Raw genomic sequence first — 21437 nt, 5'->3', positions numbered from 1 at the left:
AGATTAGATTGCCGGGGAGCTAGCCCATGGCCTGATTAACTGCGACCTTTTCAGATCTATTGTGATACTTCTTGGTTGTTGGCGCTCATTGTATAGCTTGATCTCTTTGATGAGACTCCATAGCCTTGACACTAAGTTCTTCACATAGCTGGCAGCCTCTGGTTTCTCTTCCCCGCAGCCTCTGGTTTCTCTTCCCCGCAGCCCTGCTATCGCTTCGCATTCACAGAGCACATACAGTGCGGTTTCTTCCTCTTATCTGGGCGATGGTTTCTTTATAAACCTATTCGCCTGCCTCATTCCTGGGAGCTTATTCCACCAATCTATCGATTCGACTTGCATCCATGAATTTATGGATGTCTTTGCATGCTTTCGCTATCCCGCAGAAGGGTTCTGGGACGATCATAGCCTTGGATGCGCCTCATGTCCGGGTACCCAAGATAGAGTGACCCTATTTTGGTTACTTAGCTCATTGAGTACGCTCAGACAGCTTCCCATCAGTCTTCAGAAGACTTGAAATGAGCTTAGCGCCTTAATTGCCGCCTGGCTGTCGAAGAAAATGGCAATGGTTTTATTTGTGACCTTCTGCCAGTGTTCGATGGCCGCTGCTTCTGCCTGGAACACCGTTGGATTATGTCCAAGGTTGAGTGCGATTCTCGTCTTTGCTCTGCCACCATATATACCGGCTCCCACTCCTTTTTGAGTCTTTGAGCCATCTGTATACCAAGTTTCTTCCGATTTTACCGGTGGGCCGTTTTGCCAGTCCTCTGTACTTGGTATAATGATTTTCAGATTTTTTTGAAAGTTGTACGGCGGAACTTTATCCACGGGCATTCCTAGTATTGAATCTGCCTTCAGTTCACTGTACAGTTTCAAGTATTTTGCACCGTGTGACTGTCGATTGGGGTTTGCCCCTGCATTGACCTATGTCTCACCAGGCGAGCGTCTCTTTGTATGTAGATGTGCAATGGTGGGAGTCCGAGTAGAACCTTAAGTGCTGCCGTTGGGGTCGTTATCATGGCTTCCGCGACACTTAGGGACGCCAGTCTTTGATTGCCGCCTAATAGCCTAGCCGTACCTGATTGCCTTGTTCTTGTCCACCAGTAAGTCACTACAACGTATGTTATCATGGATCTCACTACCCATGTATATAACCAGAGTGTCATTTTTGGGTTCAGCCCCCAGTTTTTTCTGCACATTCTTTCGCAGATTCCCAGGGCTACCGTGGCCTTATGTGCTGTTTTTTTGGATGTGGAAATTCCACGTGATCCTGAATTGAAATTGAACCAAAGCGCTACCAAAACAGCGTGAAAGATCAACCAGGCATTTGGTATTGATGGTATCATTGAACGCACTGTTCGACGTTGGTTTGCGAAATTTCGTTCCAGAGATTTTTGCCTCGAAGATAAGCCCTGGCGTGGTCGACCCATAGTAATCTACTAGGACAATGATTTGAGGACCCTGGTAAAGACTGACCTATCTCAGATGGTGTGTGGGATGCGGAAGAACTGAGCGTCAGCTCCCATGCATTTTTTGATGGTTTGAAACGTATTGGAAAGGTCAAAAAGCTCAAAAAATGAGTGCCCCACGATTTGAACGATAGACAGAAATTACCACGTTTTGAGGTCTGTTCTTTTTTGATTTTGAGCAACCAAAACGTTTTTTTTCCTATCGGATCGTCAGGTGTGATAAAATATGTATCCTCTACGGCAACAGAAGACGTTCAGGACGATGGTGGAACACCGATGAGCCAGCCAGGCACTGAGAAGTGGCTGATCAGTGGCTGGTGTGATTCACCATAACTTTCTGTAACAGGACCGAACCATCATAGCACAGTTCTACTGTGAGGAAATCGACGAAATGTGCCGAAAATTGCGTCAGTAGAATCCGGCACTGGTCAACAGAAGAGGTCCTATCCTGCTCCACGACAACGCCCTTCCGTATGTTTCACAAATCATAGTCCGGAATTTAAACGAAGTGAGCTACCATACTCCCCAGACCTCTCGTCAAGCGACTACCATCTTTTCAAGCACTTCGATAACTTTCTCACCGGTAGAACCTTCACCAATCAGAACCAGGCAAAAACGGCTTTCGTCGACTTCGACTCAATTTTCATGCTGACTGAATAAATCGATTTGTGTTACGTTGGCAAAAGTGCACTGATTCAAATGGCGCTTATTTTGATTGAATTGAATACGTATTCACTGAGATATTACAGTACACTCATAGAAGCTGACAGAACTTGAAACAACCAATAATAGTTTGGAAATTTGCAAGATGAAGTACTCATTCATCTAATGTTTTCTACTTCTTCAAATCCTTGTAATGCTTTATTTCGACACCATTTCACTTACGCCTTGGCGTCATCCGCAAATGATTATTTCCATACAGATTTGCTATCTGATCTATGTGTGACTGAATAAAGCACACCAATGTTTTAATTTAGAAAAAAATAATTTTCAGTTTTGTCGGAACTGGTGATAGATGAATTATTATTCAGACAAACATATTGTTCATCAATAACATAATTTATTAACAACAAAACAGAATGACAAACAAAACGGAAAAGAGAATTACAGGGTAACCTCGAGAAACTTCTTCTCGATCAGCGAGAAGACTGTAGAGAGGGTTTAGTTCTCGACGGAAACCCCTGAATAAGAAATAGTTCTCGTCGAAATCTCAGAACAGAAGGAATGCCTCGGCTAAAAAATGTGTTCCAAGTAACTCTTGAAAAATTATCACTGGCAAATGGTCGGAGTCATAAATACAGTAAAAAAAGATCAACCACTTGGGCCCGAATTCCTTGTTTTAATCCATAAAAGTGTTAACAATGAGTACCTATTCGAAACATCCCAAGTGGTCTCTGTCATTCTAAATATTCATCTGTTTTTCGGCAATAAACTTTCGTTTCGAGAGAAGGGAGCATTTCAATAATATGTGATAAGAAAATATGAAAATGATAAATAAAAATTAAAATAAAAGAATTATCATAATGACCCAAGCAGGCCGTGTTAGGAATCAAACGTTAAAAGGTAAGACCTCGTTAGTCCTTATTAGCTCGCACAAGTTTCTCAACTTCTGAGAGTTGTCGTTCGTATGGGGGCGACAGCTGATCAACGAAACAGATGGATATTTTAGAAGACTGCTCGATAATGCAGTTATGAAAAGTGAATTTTCTAACGCAAATTTATAATACAAAATAAAAATCAATAAAGAAATAAAATGTTTCTAAACTAAGAACTCTTAGTTCATTTGAGTTGAGGTCTTGCTGCTGCCAAAAAGTGCTTGAATCAGTAAGGTTGAATTCATCAAGTTTAAACCTTTTCTGAATTATGACTATTTTATTTGTTATATCAAAAGAATGCTCAAAATCAATGCATTAAATAAAAGTGTAACTGATCGTTGTTTGTGCATGAAAGATATTTGAGAAAAACTATAATTGCGGGTCTTCATCAACGCAACAGTACATAATGATTTTTAGAATGTTTACCTGTGCCAGGGCCGTCTTTAACCTATTGGAGGTCCTGGGCATAATAGGATAATGGGGCCCCTATGACTTTATTTTTTTATTTTTATTAACAATCACATGAAACGAATAGATAAATGTAATATAGTCCACAGAAGTTACTTTTTTGGCATTTACAGGTTAGTACTTAAAAATCTATGTTATTTGAAGAGGAACCCCTCTAGATTTCAGATGGGCAAAATCATTAATCACTTCTTTAGCACATCAGATTCTATCGACATCAGCGACAAGCTGGTTATTCTCTCTTAAAGCATTGTACTTCTTAATCCATTTTTAATTCTTTTTAATTTGCAGAACGAGCTTTTCCCACTGCAGTTAGTTACCATCATGCTTAAAAAGATTCTCAATGCGATTTCTACGTTTGGAAATGTGTCTTCAATTTTGTTTTCTTTCAAAAGTTGATATATTTTTAATATACAATCATCATTTTCACTGTCAACAATTTTCAAGTATTCTGTTAAATGCAAACATTTTATTTCCAACCCTTTCTTATTAACATATTTTTAATAAAATTCAGCAAATTCTTTGTAACTTTGTCACTCCTCTTTAGAATTCAGAGTTTTCAAGTGAAAAAATAAACCAAAACGTTTACTGATATTCTTATACGAACTCAATCGCTGTTTTAAATGAACGCTGAGGGTATCAATTAAGGGAAGAAAGGTTTCTATTTTGAATTTCTCTCTTCCATTCAACTGGACTGACGGCGCAGAGCCATCAAAAAAACTCTGGCGAGAACTTCTGCGTTTTGTTCTTTGACATAGGTCCTTGTAGTAAGATTCTGGGTTTCTTTCTTTGGCAGACGATTCGAAGTAATCAAATTTATCCCTGAGGTAAATAATAAAATCATCAAGTGAAGTAAACATATTAGTTGCAACGTCTAGTGTTATTGTTTCTCTCTGAAGATAATTATTTATTTTGTCTATTCTTTCCAATATACAGTTCCAAATTTCCGTTAGTATAATATATTCGAGTTTTTCCATTTTTCTGGACAGACTAAGGGCTTCGTCGCTAGTTTCTCGTGCCCGTTCTGTATCTTTTGCGATAGATATCAAAGCTTATATAACTTGTTCATTACCTTCATGCAAGGCGCTTACTGCATCTGCTCGGGCTGACCATCTGATTTGTGAAAGACTTTTAACAACTTTTTTTTAACCTAAATGTTCTGTCAATATATTCCATCGACAAGTAGAGCCCGAAAAAAAGTTGTACACTTTCTGAACCATTTAAAAAAAACTTTGTTGCCTCCGATACGCTCCCAGCAGCATGTACAACTACTAATTCAAACTTGGAGCTTCATACTTCGCTTCGTTCGCTCAATTTAAATGGAGCGAGTCACACTGAGGGGTGTACTACTGACGATTCTTCTTTAAAATGTGTATGTGCTTAGTATACCATTATATATTTGAATTTATCTAAGCATGCTGAAGTCGGAAAGCCTAATTTTTGGACGAGAGTAGAATAGCTTCGCGCATGTAAAAGCTAGTAAGTTGGTAGTCAGTAATTTCGGTTCGATTTCTTCGGATTATATAAGTTTTTTGATATCTAATAAAGAGTGGTTATCGTTTGGTGATCTGTCAGGAACTAGGGATTTTGTATTTGATCTGAGGGGGGTCCCTATCGATCCCTTTGGAAGCGCTAATCTTAAAAACGGTTCATCCAATGTGGGAGCAGTTTTTACTATTGTCACGTCAGTGAATTTGGTTGAAACATTGATTATCTATATTTATAGTTTCTGAAACGATTTTCTAATGATTCAAAGATAGAAAAATACATGAGTACATTTTGCTGGTAAAAAATATGGAAAATCCAAAAACTAAGTGTTTTTCATAAATATTTATGTTTATGCTTGTGAATTTTCAAAGATTCCAAATAATTACTCCTTATAGGACGGAACTGCAGAAACGTTAGTCACAAATAAAAGTTGTAAAAAAGCATAGAAAGTTTCAATTATCTTTTCTTCATTTTGAAAATGTGCCTGCAATTATTTTCATGTTTGAAAATTGATAGCGACGATTTTTGTGGAAGTGCAAAAATATTTGGAAATCATACCTATAAAATTATTATCTCGTTTTTTGAAAGCAATATCTGTCGATGAGATATCTGTTGTTCCTGTTGATATTTAATTCATACATCCTTCAATTAGCAATATCATCTCAAAAAACCGCCAGTTTTTGTCGTCTGTCCAAAAACAGGATCTAACTTTTCTGAAGGTGGATAAGAAGAAAGCCAAAACGTGATGATTTTGATATATGAAAAAGACTGCAAACGATTATAATGAAACTAATGAACTACGTAACTAATACCCGCACTCCTTTTTTTGTAAAATCACTTCATCACCGTTGAGTTATTTAGGGCACTTAGCCAATGATCAAATGGAATTGAGCCGGGATACGGTACACTTTGGAAGAAGTTCTATTTTTAACGACCTAGAATTGAAACAAGTTGTTTGTATGTTTGTTGTGAAACAAATATGAAAGTAGGGCTTCATTTTGTAACTGGGTAAATCAACAGATAATTTTTCTTTATTTCTGTCTAGTAACAAATACGAACTGATGATCGAAATGGTTAGACAGTATTTCAATGCTTTGATTTGCTTTGTCTATTCCTTTTGTCTCTTATTCAGAGGATGGGAGATTCATAATTGATGATCATAGGTATACCATCACTCATCAGAGAATGAGTGTTTCATGATCATAAAATTATCTAAGTTAACAAGCCATTTCTATATGACAATATAAATAAAATAAGTAAAAAAAATATATATTAAACTGTTTTTTTTTTGAAAAATGTACTGAAAACTAAAAAATAATTGGGAAGGTCCTAGGTAGCAGTCATTACACCACTACGGCATTGATCCGCAGTCAGTCTGCTATACTACCCCAGGTGAGCATTAAAAATGTGAGACTTGGGTAGTAGATTTCCTGTAACACATTTCAGAAAGACGCCTTTTCCATGGGTGCAGGATACCATTCACCAACCGGGAGGTGATCTCCTAATCCTCTCAGAAAACCTGTAGCTGTTCAGGCCTTAATGTACAGCTTTGGAATCGTAATTGTGGACTATCATCTAGAATATCCTCTACGGCAGCAATAATGGTACACTGAAAAGATTCTAGTCGATTGGTCAATATTGAGGCTATTGGATGTCATTTAAGGTGCTAGATTCCCACTTCAATGGCCGTAGCGACCTTCTCATGCTGGCTTTTTTCACTCTCCACTAGACCTTGCATGCGTTCAAAAAATGGTCTCCGAAAGTTTACTTCACAGAGGCGTCGCTTCCATAACGATATTTCTGAAAATTTTGTTCGGTTGTGCATCTAAGGAAGTGGGACAAATATTCACACATCCGTTTGGTAGCTGTGGTCTACAAGTTTTCGTACCTGAGGTTCGGTCTAAACTGCTGTACACTTCAAGAAAGATGGTGAGGAAACAAACACAGTGTTAGTTGCCTTGATTGAGGTTCGGATATCCCAAGATGCATAGAAATACTGACATTTACTGGATCTCTTTATCATTTATTTATCAAGATTGCCGTAGGTCGAGAGTTTTTGACAATATTTCACATGGAAAGAGGGTCAAAATGATCCTACCAGGGTATGTATGCATCTTGGGATATTCGTGCACATAACCAAACTTCATTTGCGGTAATTCCCCTTTCTTTATGTTGAACTTTGTGTTTTTCTGTATTTCTGTTACTTATCTAGCTTGGATAGTAGCGCTAGTTCTATCGAGCATTTGACTTTAGTCAAACTGCCTTCTCTGCTGCTCGAAATATGAATTTCTTTTGCATCAAAACACCAGTTTTAACTATTTATTTCGTGGTTTCATTGTAGACAGTTCAACAGCTAGAATTGCTAGGATTTTAGCATCCTTCCCCGACTCTTTGATGGTTTTAGTTGTTCCAAATTAGCCCGTATTACATTTTTCAATACTCTTTCATTTAGAAAATTGAAGATTATACTTTTGCAGGCCATTTTTCTCCAATAACAAAAATAATCTACGGCATTTATGTACACTTTGGCACAGGAATAACCAGTCTTTTCATGAAAAAATCTGGAATGACAAGTACATTGTATCATTACATTCAAATACAGATGAGGAACTTCAGTTCATATCTTTGCTGAATGAGTGTTTCTTTATGATGCTTTCAAACGATGGAGTGATCGATAAGTGTCTTTGAATTCAAAGACGAAAAAACGTACAAATATAATTCTAGCATGAATGCATGGAATTGTGGAACAACTTTTGTCATTACCCTCGTGTTCTCTGTTGTTTATACTTTCCCAAACCACCGGCAGAATATTATGTTTTTTCATAGGCTTGTATTAGCAATATGACGTAGAAAAAATTAATTCACCTTTCAACAATCTTGTTTTCCGTTTAAGTTAGTCTGTAGGTACAGTCCATTGGTGGCCTTCTAGATACGATTAGAGTAAACTCTAAATTGCTTATTTCTCACGATCCAGTGCCTTTATCCCTTTCTGTTACATTGCATGCAGCCAAGGTTTCCGTTATACAGCCGTACATTGCTCAATTATCCTCTAAATGAACAGTGTCTCCAGTAAATGACTTCGTGATTATTCTAAACCGCTCTCTGTTCTGTTGAAGCAGTTTTTCAATTATTTTCTTAAATGCTTTTTTATGAAAATATTTCTTAGTTATATTTTCTCAGTACTGTTTATGTTTCTTGTCACTAAGCCGCTTTCTGATCTGGCCCCATACTACAAATTTTGGTACCTCCACAGCTGGTTTAGAGGCTATGATGATCGATGTCTAGCACACTCATATTTTTTTCATTGCCTGTTATTTCTGGGTGTCCAATTGAGTTGAAGGCGATTCAAATCATAGCTTAGTGAAAGCACATTCATTTTCATATTTTTTAATTTAAAAAAATATGATGGGTGATTGGAAACAGCTCAATAGCCGCTGAGTTTATATTTCATGTAACAATAGATTAGATTAGATAAGATTCTATTTCCAAGTTGAGACAACAACATGATACTATTAGAAATATTGTTTATATACATACATATCAATGGCTCGAGGCTTGCGGAAAGAGAATAAGTTAAGAGAATAAGAATAAGAGTGTAAGTTTCATTACGAAAAAAGAATAATTTAAATTGAAATTTACTAAAAAAAATTCTCCAATATTAAAAAACGGATGATACTGCAATGATTCAATCAGATTATATTTGAATTTGTTCAATGAAAGTTGTTTCATTTCATCTGGTGATGATTATAAGTTTTGATTCCTGTATAAAGAGGTCCATTGCTAATTGACCTCTCGATACAGAATACTAATGTCTGAATCTAGGAATCTGTAGTAGGTAGGTATGTCATTTCTGTATTGTGTGATAATGATGATGATATTTAGTGAATGTACACGTTAGTATTGTAAGTATCTTTATTTGTACCCTAAAATAGTTCCTGCAAGACATTCTGTAACTGAGACCAAACAATATACGAATAGTTCGTTTTTGAATCAGGAATGTGGTATACACATGGGTTGACATATACCAGAATTCAATGCCATACTGTATTAAACTGTGGAAGCATGTCACAGCGCTTACACCACTCTTCTACGTCTCGGCTGCAATTGACCCAATAGTACCTCTCACCACTCTCGTTAGAGTGCGATCATCGTGGAGCTGTTCGAGTATATTCGATATACACGTCTTTGGAACGATCATCTGAAATTCGTAGGTTTTTCCATCCGTGCTTTCCCATTTTCGAGTGAGTAGGTCATCTTGAATGCACATGGAGTCGTCCCATTGGAGCCTGTAACCATTTTCCTGCTGGCCGTGCTTGGCAATCTCTTGCCATTCCGGCCTCACTCCTTTGGCTTTTGAAGATCGTACCACGCCATGGTCAGGTGGTACCTCACTCCTTCTGTCCGTATCCCTGAACTAGGAACTCTTACAGGTTGCTACCCTCTGGGTCAGAGGGAACCAAAAGCAGCGGGAGGTAGGGGAGCTTATCTTTCTATCAGAGCTGTCCATAAATGAGTATCTGCCAGCTACTTTGTCACGGCTGGTGGAAAGTTCGTCTTCTGTTAACTGGGTATCCTTGTCTTCCTGGCGTAGACAAAATTTTAATCCGGATGTCAGACTAGCCTTCTTAGGAGGCTATCTGCGCTTCCGTGACTCTTTCCATTCCGACGTTCAATTTCAAAATCATAGGTTTGTAACTTTTCGATCCACCTGGCTATCTGTCCATCTGGGGTTTTGAAGTTGAGTAGCCACCGAAGTGCTGAGTGGTCTGAACTAATAAAAAATTCACTGCCATATAAAAAGGACTGGTAGTGATCCACCACTTTGAGCACTGCGAGGAGCTCTTTTCTAGTGTCACAGTAATTTTTTCGGACTTATACCAGAAAAGTACTGCTCCTATTCCATATTGGAATGCAATCGAGTCCAGTATAAACAAGCCCTTTTCTTTTGGGTACGCCAGGACCGGTGCGCTGGTCAAATACCTCTTCAGGGCAGCAAACACTTGCTGGCAGTATGGGTTTCCAATGAATGGGGGTTCTCCTTTCAGTCAAGCTATGAGGCGACCCAGCAATTTTCCCAAAGTCCTTCAGAAAACGCCGGTAGTAGGTAGCTACAGAGTTCTAGGAAACTGCTTACGTCGTTCTTGCACTTCGGTGTTGGCCATTCTTGCATTGCCTTGATTTTCTCTGGATCTGTTTCAACTCCTTCTGAAAACACAACGTGTCTCAAGAAATTCACCATTTCCTGGAAGACGCAATACTTCATGGGATTGATCTGCAAATGAGCATTTCGCAGGCTCGTGAAAACACTCCTCAAGTTTGACAGTTGTTCGTCAAAACTTTTTCCGGTCACTATAATGTCATCCAGGTAGTCCAAGCATGTTTTTCAGGAATGTCTCAACATCAATTCCATTAAGCATTCAAATGTTGTGGGTGCACTGCATAATCCGAACGGCATAAACTTAAACTGGTATAATCCAATGTCGCTAAAAATGGCTGTCTTCTCTTTATCCTCGGAACAAACGGCCACCTGTCTATATCCGCTTTTCAGATCTCATGTTGAGAACCATCTGCATTTAGCCAAGATGTTCTGGGTGTCATCTATTTTGGGGATGATTCAGAACAATACACTGATATAGCTGCTCCCACATTGATGTTCATTTTAATAGGGTTCATTGAATAAATTGCAATATGTTGTACTCAAATATACAGGTACCTATAAACACTTCATGCAGTCAAATTGTTCACTGGCTCTTAGTCTTCATAGGTTTCACCTGGAACCTTTTTTGAGTAGAAGCTTGATCGTGATTATTAACCAAGTTCTCAGAAAACATTTTTCCATAACTTTTCATAACGCTGGAGTTGAATATATTCCAGATTACGAGATTTTAAATTTGCATTCAAAATCTTCGTCAGGATAATGAGCGTATTCATAATTTTTCCTATGTATTTTTCCGTTGAATTTAACATTTGTTAGAGTGTTTATCGTCATAAAAAATATCTCAATTATCCGCGTCACTGAATTTATCGGATTCACCTGATATGTAAAACTTTTGTAACCGCCACCATAATTATATTTTTTGATCACTCAGTATAGAAAATTATATTTTATAAACGATGATCATGAGATTTTTTTTGTATGCTAGAGACTCAGTGGAACATTCTGATATGTCGGATACTTTAAAAATATGCTCATTTAAAAACGTTTAATACTCATCTTTGACCATTTGACATTCGTTGAGTAATTTTCGAGGTACATTCAGAAATTTCACTTTGTATGATTGAGACATATATTTCTTGCCATTCTCCATGAGTGACAGTGCATTGTATTCAGTCCTTGTATCTTACTAACAAAATAATATCACTGAACTCGGTAACATTGATATTTAAAAGCATTATTAATGGTGATTCTAGATATCTAGGCAACCTTTAAGATATAACTTTAAGATATAAAGATATCTTTTTTTAAACTACGTGGCGATTCCGATTTCTAATAAGTTTTTACCTCCCAACCCTAGAGGACACTATCTGTATAAATAAATTCAGAAAACTTATTTTCGAAACTGATTTCTGACCAATTTCTAGAAGATAGTTCCAATTATTGAAAATTGAACTTGTGAATGGTATTTTTTTTAAATTTCAATACTAATACTGGGTGAGAAATCTATCTGACTAATCTCCAGTTTGTCTCTTAAAACATTCTGAATATAGATGGCAGCAGCTGTATTGTTTTCTTTATTCCAGGAAAATCAAACATTATCAATGGTTTTTCCATCCTGATCAATAATGAATAACTTACGAGAGTATAACTTACCGAATATACTTATCTAGTATCAGACGCTTGACTGACAATTATGACAAAATGATAATTTATATCTCTGAGTTGTAATCAAGCACTGAAGATGGCAACATCCGTAAGAATTTGTGCGAAACAATTTTCCAAAAAATACAGTACATTATCTAGTGCGATGATTTTTCGACAGGTGAGAACACAATAATAAAGTTTTTTTCATTGTCGGGTAATGGAACTTGTTTGACAGCTTTTCGACACGGTAAGTAGCACTTACACGTATTTGCTGGGAGACCAATCAACTAGAGAGTGCATCCTTATCGACCCAGTGTTGGAACATGTGAAGCGGGACTTTCAACTGACAAAAGATTTGAATTTAAATTTGGTTTACGTCGGTAAGTATGGATACCTTAATAAATATTGGCCTAATTGCTAACTGGAAATTGATACCAACCGAATTACAGGGGCGGATAAAGTGATTCTCATGAATGGAAAAGTAAAAGGTTATCTTGAAAAAGTAATTACTCCAGTTTTTTGTCTTTTTTTCAGTAAATACCCACATGCATGCTGATCATATCACCGGGTCAGGTCTGTTGAAAACTATTTCTGGGTGCAGGAGTATCATTTCAAAATCTAGTGGAGCTCTGGCTGATATATTCGTTGATGAAGGTGATATGATTTCTTTCGGAAACTTCAAACTGAAAGTTTTGAATACTCCAGGCCACACTAATGGATGCTGTTCATTTTATATTGCCGAAGAGGTAAGAGTTGATTTTTACCATGGCTTTCATTTATTCTAACGAAGTCGCTGAGAAATGTGTTTTATATAGGTATTATGATACCCTTTTTAGGGGATTACAAATTTCCATTGAATAAGCGGTGCAAATTCAGCTTTTTGGGGATGTACCTACTTGATTAGTTTGTTATTCTACATCTATTAAGTATGCAAGAAATATAATGACATTCGCAGATAAAGGGTCGTGAAGATCTTAATTGTTTTTATGAAATGGCTTGAAATTGCCTTCTACATATGAACATATTATCATTTGCAGTGTGGCCAAAAAGTCAAGTGCGCCTGGATGTTACAAGCTGAAAACACAGCGAACGTAATATTGAAGTAACAACTTTACATAGGAATTAAGTGAAACCTAATATACCATATTGACGTGTATTTTTAGGTCAACGTTAGTTTTTACACAAATTATTTATGTGAATATGGGGTAAAATTATCTTAAAAATGTAATAGTATTTACTTAAATGTATTACATAAACATGTTCCGTTAATTTTATGTCATGTTTACGTAAATGTAACAAGTGTGTTTGGTGGGTGTGTACCATATTTCGTACAAAAGGCAACACTGATCACTTTTAAAATCTTGTTGGATGGAAGATGTGGCATTGTTGCCAGCTTGTTCAAACATGAATTTGGGTCTTGCATACCAATCTGAATATTTCAAAAATAATCGTTTGATTGATTGTTTGGAGTCGAATACAATTTTGCTATGGCTAGGGTCGTTTTTCAACATTACCAGTGAAACCAGGAATCATTCTATATATTTGCTTCTAAATGTATTGACTGGTATATGGTGGCTTCCATTTAACCGTATCAAAATTATGTTCACACTCAGATAGCACCGTCCGAGACGGGCAGGGCTGTTGTCATGCGAGATTATAGATACCTTGCAGAGACTTGCCATAGCTATACGATTGAACTTCGATGAACGATATTGGCTTATCCTGGAAAAATTAAATGGAATTACATGAATCTGAGATCAGTTTCTAAGGCTGCTGGGCTGGGATTTTCTGTTTCGTAATGTCGCTAGTGAAAGAGCCCGGATAAAAATACCGTTGTATACCGGAAGATCCTACCGTTACCACATATCAGAGAAGTGCTCAAACAGATTCACAGCAGTCGAGCAGATGAATACGTCTACTCTATAAAGTGTTTTGAATAATCTACAAAAGATGAAGCTGTTTTTCCATCTACCTAGCAACTTCACCATTGAAAAGTTATTGTATCTCCATGTTTTTTACTCAACTAGATTGACAGTTGGGCTGAAAAATGCGTGGGCTGACATAGAAAAAATATCATAGAATTTGATTTCATTACAAAGCGATACAAAAGGGAAAGAAAGCTATACGAAAATTATAGCGGTCAAACAATTTTTTCATACAGTTTTTATAGTACACGATATGTCTTTAGCCTCGTTTCGACGACTATCCCTCCATGGGTGCTAAATACGAGTGTATTTCCAGCTGGTATTCTCTTGAGGTCTAAAAACAGAAAAAAGTAGCTGAGGGCCAGATCGGAAGAATATAGTTGATGCGAAAGCCATTAGAAGCCCGATTTATGCAATTTTGCCATTTTTTTCATTGAATTGTGACGTGGTGCATGGTCTTGTTGACACAGCGCTTTCTTTTTCTTAAAATGGGGCCGTTTTTCGCGATTTCGCCCTTCAAACGCTCCAATAACGCTATGTAATAGTCGCTATTGATGGTTTCCCTTTTGAAGATAGTCGATGAATATTATACTACGCGCATCCCAAATTACTGATATCATAACCTTGCCAGCCGAGTGTTGCCTCTTTACACGCTTTGGAGTCGGGTCACCAAGTGCAGTCCACTCAGTCCACAGTCGTTCTGATTCTGATTTGCAGGGATGGAGTCATGTTCCATCCATCACCATATATCGACGCATACATTTGTTTTTTTAGGGTAGAATACACTTTTGCATGCGTTTGAACCAATTATCGAAGCACTTTTGCCACTCTGATTGAGGTATCTCCAAAACATGCATTCTCAATGCAGCAACCGCTTCTTCAGGTGTCGAAACACGTTGACCTCTCAGTTTGTTTGTTACGTGCGGAAATAAAAAGAAGTCATTCGGTGCCAAGTCAGTACTATACGGCGGATGACTCATCAAATTGATGTTTTGGGAGCTCAAAAATGTAGTTGTTTGAGCCGATGTGTGGCGGTTGGTTTTCCTGATTTCTTAGAAGACAACCGGCAAACAAATGGTTGTGTACCACTCAGAATTGACTGTGTTGCATTGTTCTAGTGGAATGGTTGCGACATGTCCGGTTTTTCCGGAAAAACAGGCGACCATTTGCTTGGAAGTGCTTCGTGCGCGAACAACTTTTGTTGGATTTGGTCCTTCTTCAAAACCCATACAGTCGACTGCTGTTTACTTTCGGACTCATACGCGTAAATCCACGATTCATCACATGTCACGATGTCATAGACGTGTTTCGAAGCATCACGATCGAATTTTTTGAGTATTTCCTTCGACCAATCGACACGAGCCTTTTTTTGAGCGATTGACAAATTGTGTGAGATCCAACGCGAACAAATTTTTTTGACAGTCAAAATTGAATGTATGCTGGTTCCACTAATGCCTAAGGTTGTCTCAATCTCACGATAGGCCACATGACGATCTTGCAATATCAGTTTGCGCACAGCATCAATGGTTTTCGGAACAACAACTGATTGTGGACGACCTTCACGAAATTCGTCTTGTAGTGAACTACGACCACGATTGAATTCACCATACCATCGATAAACACTGGTCCTTGTTGGAGCTTCATCGCCAAAAATTGAATTAAGTTCATCCATGCACTGTTGTTGACTTAATCCACGTTGTAAAAAATAATTGCACGAAAATGTTCACGATTCAATTCCATTTTTGGGCCGTAAACAACACAAATAGCGTGCGTATACAGTGTGACCCATTTAAGATGGAAGCACCCTTATAAAACTTACATTTTTCAACCGATTGGAATGTTTTTTTTTTGTTAGGTAGATATTCAAAAAGTCTATTAGGACACCAAATATCATGAATAGATCTCAATTTCCAGGGCCAACTAATCTTATTTTTCAAGGTCAAAAATCTAAAAAAATTACTAGCGATTTTTTTAGAAAAACTCTGACTACACCACTGGATTTGTGACATTTTCAAATGGGTAACATGTAAATTACGTTGAAATGCGTCAATAAATAAAAAGGTTATAAAGGAATGAAATTTGAAAAATATGCCGTTTAATCAACCCACCAATTCATGTTCAGGAATTTTATGAAAATTCTGAATACACCACTGGATTCAGGATGTCTTGAAATATCACTGGTCACAGTTTCATCGAAATCTGTTCAGTAATAAAAAAGTTATAAGGGAATGAAATTTGAAAAATATGTTGTAAAATGAAATTTTAACAACGTTCTTACTACACCACTGTTGATTATTGAAAAAATTATTGGGGTGATTATTGCAATGTCGTACAATTATAACATCTGAAAATCATGATGGTAAAAATAGTCTATAGGTATTTCTCGAAGTGGAGTGGATACATAAACAAGTACAATCAGGAGAGAACTCCTGGTTAATCTTCATTAAAACAATTTCAACAATATAAGACAAGTCTAATGTACTCCCAATAGAAATTATAATGAAAAAAATATGCAATGGATAATAATTATTATCATTCCAGTAGGTAACATCAGCTGTGATTTCTTCCTTTTGTTGAATAGCAAAAAATGAGATGTGCAATTTTAACTGCCTGTTATTCAGAATGCATTAATGAAATAAACAAGTTAGCTGTGACTTACAGTTTCTCATCTATTTATTTGCGCATGAATTGTCATTTTGTTAAATTGTCATTTTGTTACGCACCATTAGTGAACTGAATAATTTGTGTTTCAAAATAAAAACAGATAATGGCTCAATTGTCAATTCAAGAAAAAATCGAAATTATACGTCTTTCCGGTGATGATTACCGGAGTGAAAGAGAAGTAACTAGAATATTCAATGAAAGACACCCTAATCGTCCAGCCATAAGTAACAGCACGGTACATAAAATAAACCAAGTTTTCAATCGGACTGGAGCAGTAACCACATATATTTTAAAGAACAATATACGAAGAAGGAACGAAAATAACCAGACTATATTAGATTACTTCAGAAATAATCCAAATAGTAGTTTGAGGGATGCCAGCTTAGATTTAAACTTACCTAGGGTGAATGTTAGGCGATGTCTGAAGAAAAATAAATTGAGGCCATTTAAACTAAAGTTTTTACATACTCTGGAACTAGGTGATCAAGAAAAACGAACTTCCCCTTGCAGAAACAAGAAATTTATATTTTCAGTTAGATGGTTGTTCCATACATAATGCAGGAATTGTGAAGAGTTGGCTGAATCAAAATTACCCTAATCGTTGGATAGGAAAGGGGAGTACATTAATTGGATGGCCACCAAGATCGCCTGACCTTACTTCACTCGATTTTTTCCTTTGGGGTAATGTTACACAAAAGGTTTACAAATCACGACCAAGGAATCGAGTGGAACTGTGCACCAGAATTCAGCAAGCTTGCGATGCAATTACTCCACAACAATTGAGGAATACTTTAAAAAATATTCGTAAGCGATATGATGAATGCATTGAATTGGATGGAAGTTTGGTGGAGGCCACCAGAATATGAATTGCACTCATTTATTTTTCAATTCGGTATCTTCTTGGTTTCTATTTTTACATTGATTGTGAATAAAAGATTGTTTTCCGCTAGTTTGTAGCAATTAGAAAAATGTACTTACAGTTAGTTTTTTGTAGATTCATTTGAAATTATTGACACTAAAGTTTGTTGTGATAAACTGATTGATTGATATGGTTCGACATACATTATGAAAGGAAATTGATTCTCCCATAAACGTTTCATGAATTTTGTTTGAATAAATAATATTTTGTTGAATATTGCCCCTAATCCAGTGGTGTAGTAAGAACGTTGCTAAAATTCCATTGAACAACGTATTTTTCAAATTTTATTCCCTTATAACTTTTTTATTACCGAACAGATTTCGATGAAACTGTGATCAGTAATATTTCAAGACATCCTGAATCCAGTGGAGTATACAGAATTTTCATAAAATTCCTGAACATGAATTGGTGGGTTGATTAAACGGCATATTTTTCAAATTTCATTCCTTTATAACTTTTTTATTGATTGACGCATTTCAACGTAATTTACATGTTACCCATTTGAAAATGTCACAAATCCAGTGGTGTAGTCAGAGTTTTTCTAAAAAAAATCGCTAGTAATTTTTTTAGATTTTTGACCTTGAAAAATAAGAATAGTTGGCCCTGGAAATTGAGATTTATTCATGATATTTGGTGTTCTAATAGACTATCTAATCTATCTATCTATCTAATCTAATCTAATCTATCTAATCTATCTATCTATCTAATAGAATATCTACCTAACAAAAAAAAAATCATTCCAATCGGTTAAAAAAAGTAAGTTTTATAAGGGTGCTTCCATCTTAAATGGGTCACACTGTATCAAAACGTTTTGAGTACGTATAAGCTCAAAAATGTCCAACTTTACGATAGAGCTGTCAGTTGCCAGATTGCAACACTAGGGTTGCCAAATCCCGAAACGTAAAAGGCAACCTATCGTACCTTGTATCATTGGCCTCTCACTATTTCGATTCGTTTATGAACTGGCGTATGATGTAAAAAAAGTACCATTTGAATTATCAAATATTATATAAACGCCTTTCAAAAATTACGGTTCGTGAGCGCTGCAATAAAACTGAACAATATGTTGACTAACGCTTTCTCCCCAATGCAAACGGCGCTCATTGTATTTTCCCACCAATATACCCTCCTTTGTTCCAGGGAATCGCTTTCACCGGAGATGCTCTCCTGATTCGCGGATGCGGCAGGACCGATTTCCAGGAGGGCAATCCTGAAACGCTCTACCACAGCGTGCACAATAAGATATTCTCTCTTCCGGAATCGACTCTGCTTTATCCAGCGCATGACTACACTGGCAGGATGGTTACTTCGGTAGATGAGGAGAAGCGACTCAATCCGAGGTTGACGAAGAGCTTGCAGGAGTTCATCCGGATCATGAACAACCTCAATTTGAGCTATCCTAAGCAAATTGGTGAGTTCAGTGAAGTGTTACGAATCAATTAATTTTTTCATTTGTTCACTGTTCTTTTCGTCTCGTTGCTTGTAAGGCAAGTAGAGTTCGAACTAATCTTCGAACTAAATGACACGGTTACCGCATCATTGATATTATTTTTTCTCGTGATTTTACAGTTTGAACCAGTTCCTTCATCAACAGAATCCATTGTATTCTTCCATCGCAGAATGCATACATCTTCCTTATGCCATTGGCGAGCTCCCAGTTATTTCCGGGGTCGGTTGTCTGTGCTTCATCTCTAATGTTGGCTCTTATGACGATATTCTCCAATGACAGGATTTTGAGTGATCTATTACTATTATCGGTATTGACCGACCGGTCACTGTTTTTCTTGTGTAGAATGAGAGGAGCTGAATTTATTGGAGCTCTTCATTCCCCATATCGAGTTTTTCTTCGAAAGGAACCACTTTGTTCTAGGCTTTGGGAACGATTATTAAAATTGACACCAACATGTCTTGACACAATCATGTCGCTTGAATTGCAAAGGCTGCTTCTCAAAAACTGTACACACCTCAGCAGTTTTTGATGCTCTATAAAGCTCAGATCAGATCTTCTCCGGAGTATTGTTCTCATGTATGGAGGTCCGCCCATAAGCATACCCTGAAGCTGCTGGATTCCATCCAGAAAAGAGCCATCCGCCTGATTGGAGACGCGAACATCACTTGTAACCGGAACACAACCTGGAACATCGAAAGAAGGTTGGAGATTTGTCTCTCTTTTATATATACTTTCACGAGAGATGTTGTAGTCAAGTGTCTTGGCACATTTGATTCCACCAAGAGCTGTACATATCAGAAATACGCGAAGGACTGTGGCTGTTCAACTCGGTACACCTCAACTTCACTGTTTAAGAACTCTTTCATTTGGAGAATTGCGGTTATGTGGAAAAAACTTCCTGATGAGAACGTTATGAACCACTCGTTCTCCTGACTGTCGCAGTTGCAGTTGAAACGTTTGTAGATTATAACCAAAGAAGACCACGGCCAACCCGGAAATCAACCAAAACAGAATAATCTCTGGTTTGTCTCGATCTACGCCCACAAACTATAAAAAATAAAATCAAAATTAACTGAGGTAACCATTTTCTTCGACGTTCGGAAAACAGAGCCGATGATGGATTGCTGCTACCCGTCTCTTTTTTTTTGTTGACTTGAGAATTTTCACTCGAAAATCATAGAGTTAAACTTCACATACAGCTCTTTTCCAACAAAGATGGTGGAATGAAGGTATCAACTGTGATTCACAAAATGAGGATTGCGATAAAAAATATCCCGCTCTTGTCTTGGACAAGATGACCCAATCTCTTGTCTTGTCGAGATACTGTTTTTCAAGAGAAAAATCTTCTCTTGCCTGAGACACGACAAGAGACGATAATCTCGTTACTTGGTGGCAACACTAATATTAACTTTCTTGAAGTTTCGAAATCAATCCACTCGGTATCGCTATTGTCTTGGCAGATTAATTGCTGGGTTGAGTATATCCTGGATTTATCTCCTCCTCCATCACTCCACGATTCAATCTAATCGTTATTTCGTATCTGCCATTGAGCCAAATCACAATTTTAGCAGTTACTAACAACGTCATTTCTCATACATGGAATTATCATCCCTTACGGCAAGTTTAATGATGGGAAACCGATTTCGTCGCTTCTATTCCAACTTCGGATTAATTTCCATAGTTGTGTTTTGTTTCAGATAAAGCCCTGCCTGCTAACAAAGTTTGCGGCCTCTACGACCTCCCCGAGGACTTAAAGGATGGACTCTAATTTGTTGAAAACTTGGATTATAGAAGACATATTGAAATGTTCCGATATACTGGGAATTTTGGGAAAAAAGCTCAAATTTTCTATAATATTCTTATATACATTATATCAGTAGAAGCTTTACTTTTGTAAACATATAACAGTGTAGTATATTCATTTTGAATAAAAATTGAAAAAAGCTGTGCTATCACCATATGTTTCTTTGGGAGTAGTCTATTAGATATAAAGAGGTCAATTTACTGATTAAATTACAACTGTCTGAATGTATTACCACTGCAATGGATATTCACAAGAATATCCGTAAGTTTTTCTACCAATGGTGCATAAGAGATAAGATATAAAATATCTCATTTCACTATAATTCCAAAGTTATTAACTGCATGTTAACATATATAACAATTTCGAGTTTTCTGCTCCAATATGTTATCTTCCATACTCATTTTGAATGAATAAAAATAGACTTATATTTCATCGAATAAACACGTCACTTCATGTCAAGTGAAACCAGATGTTGTGTTGTCATAGTTTGAAAGATTTGGATTGGTGAAAAAGTTGAAGTGGCATTTGGCAACATTTTCTTCAATCGGTCCCAATACCTCTTTATATTTGCAGAAAAAAGAAAAATTCGAGAAGCGATACCTCTTTATACTTGCAGAAAAAAGAAAAATTCGAGAAGCAAGAGGTTAAATTGGCCGCGTGTCTACAGCGGTTATGAAACATTAGAAAGAGTACATTGTCTCATACATTCAAGAGAGATAGCTGACTATCTCATTTTTGGTGGGTGGCAAGAATGCATAATTGATTTATTTTATTAGGATTCATGAGCCTTCGAGAACCATTTAAAAACATAGCTCTTTAAATTCTATTTAGAACCATGGTTTTCGAGTACATTTTATTC

The 21437-nt window shown here is 37.0% G+C and overlaps 2 protein-coding genes across 2 annotated transcripts in view; one reads left to right on the top strand and one right to left on the bottom strand.

Annotated features, from left to right (window-relative positions):
• mlt (tubulin folding cofactor E like protein mlt) overlaps positions 1–11961 on the bottom strand; it is a 50530-nt gene extending 38569 nt beyond the window's left edge. Inside the window, exon 1 of the mRNA XM_074181629.1 lies at positions 11826–11961. The gene's annotated coding sequence lies outside the window, so the exon portion shown is untranslated. The remainder of the gene's footprint in view (positions 1–11825) is intronic.
• LOC111512082 (persulfide dioxygenase ETHE1, mitochondrial) lies at positions 11853–20732 on the top strand. Its single transcript, XM_023168176.2, has 5 exons — positions 11853–11994; positions 12052–12196; positions 12351–12562; positions 18465–18735; positions 20472–20732. The coding sequence occupies exons 1-5, from the start codon at positions 11914–11916 to the stop codon at positions 20540–20542; spliced, it is 780 nt and encodes a 259-aa protein (XP_023023944.2). The 5' UTR covers positions 11853–11913; the 3' UTR covers positions 20543–20732.
• Positions 20733–21437: the final 705 nt, after the last annotated feature.

Source organism: Leptinotarsa decemlineata, unplaced genomic scaffold (genome assembly GCF_025532065.1).
Source record: "Leptinotarsa decemlineata unplaced genomic scaffold, Ldec_3_MD MMD2_tig00026314_RagTag_RagTag, whole genome shotgun sequence".
Taxonomy (NCBI): Eukaryota; Metazoa; Arthropoda; class Insecta; order Coleoptera; family Chrysomelidae; genus Leptinotarsa; species Leptinotarsa decemlineata.
This window is presented reverse-complemented; position numbering and strand designations above follow the sequence as displayed.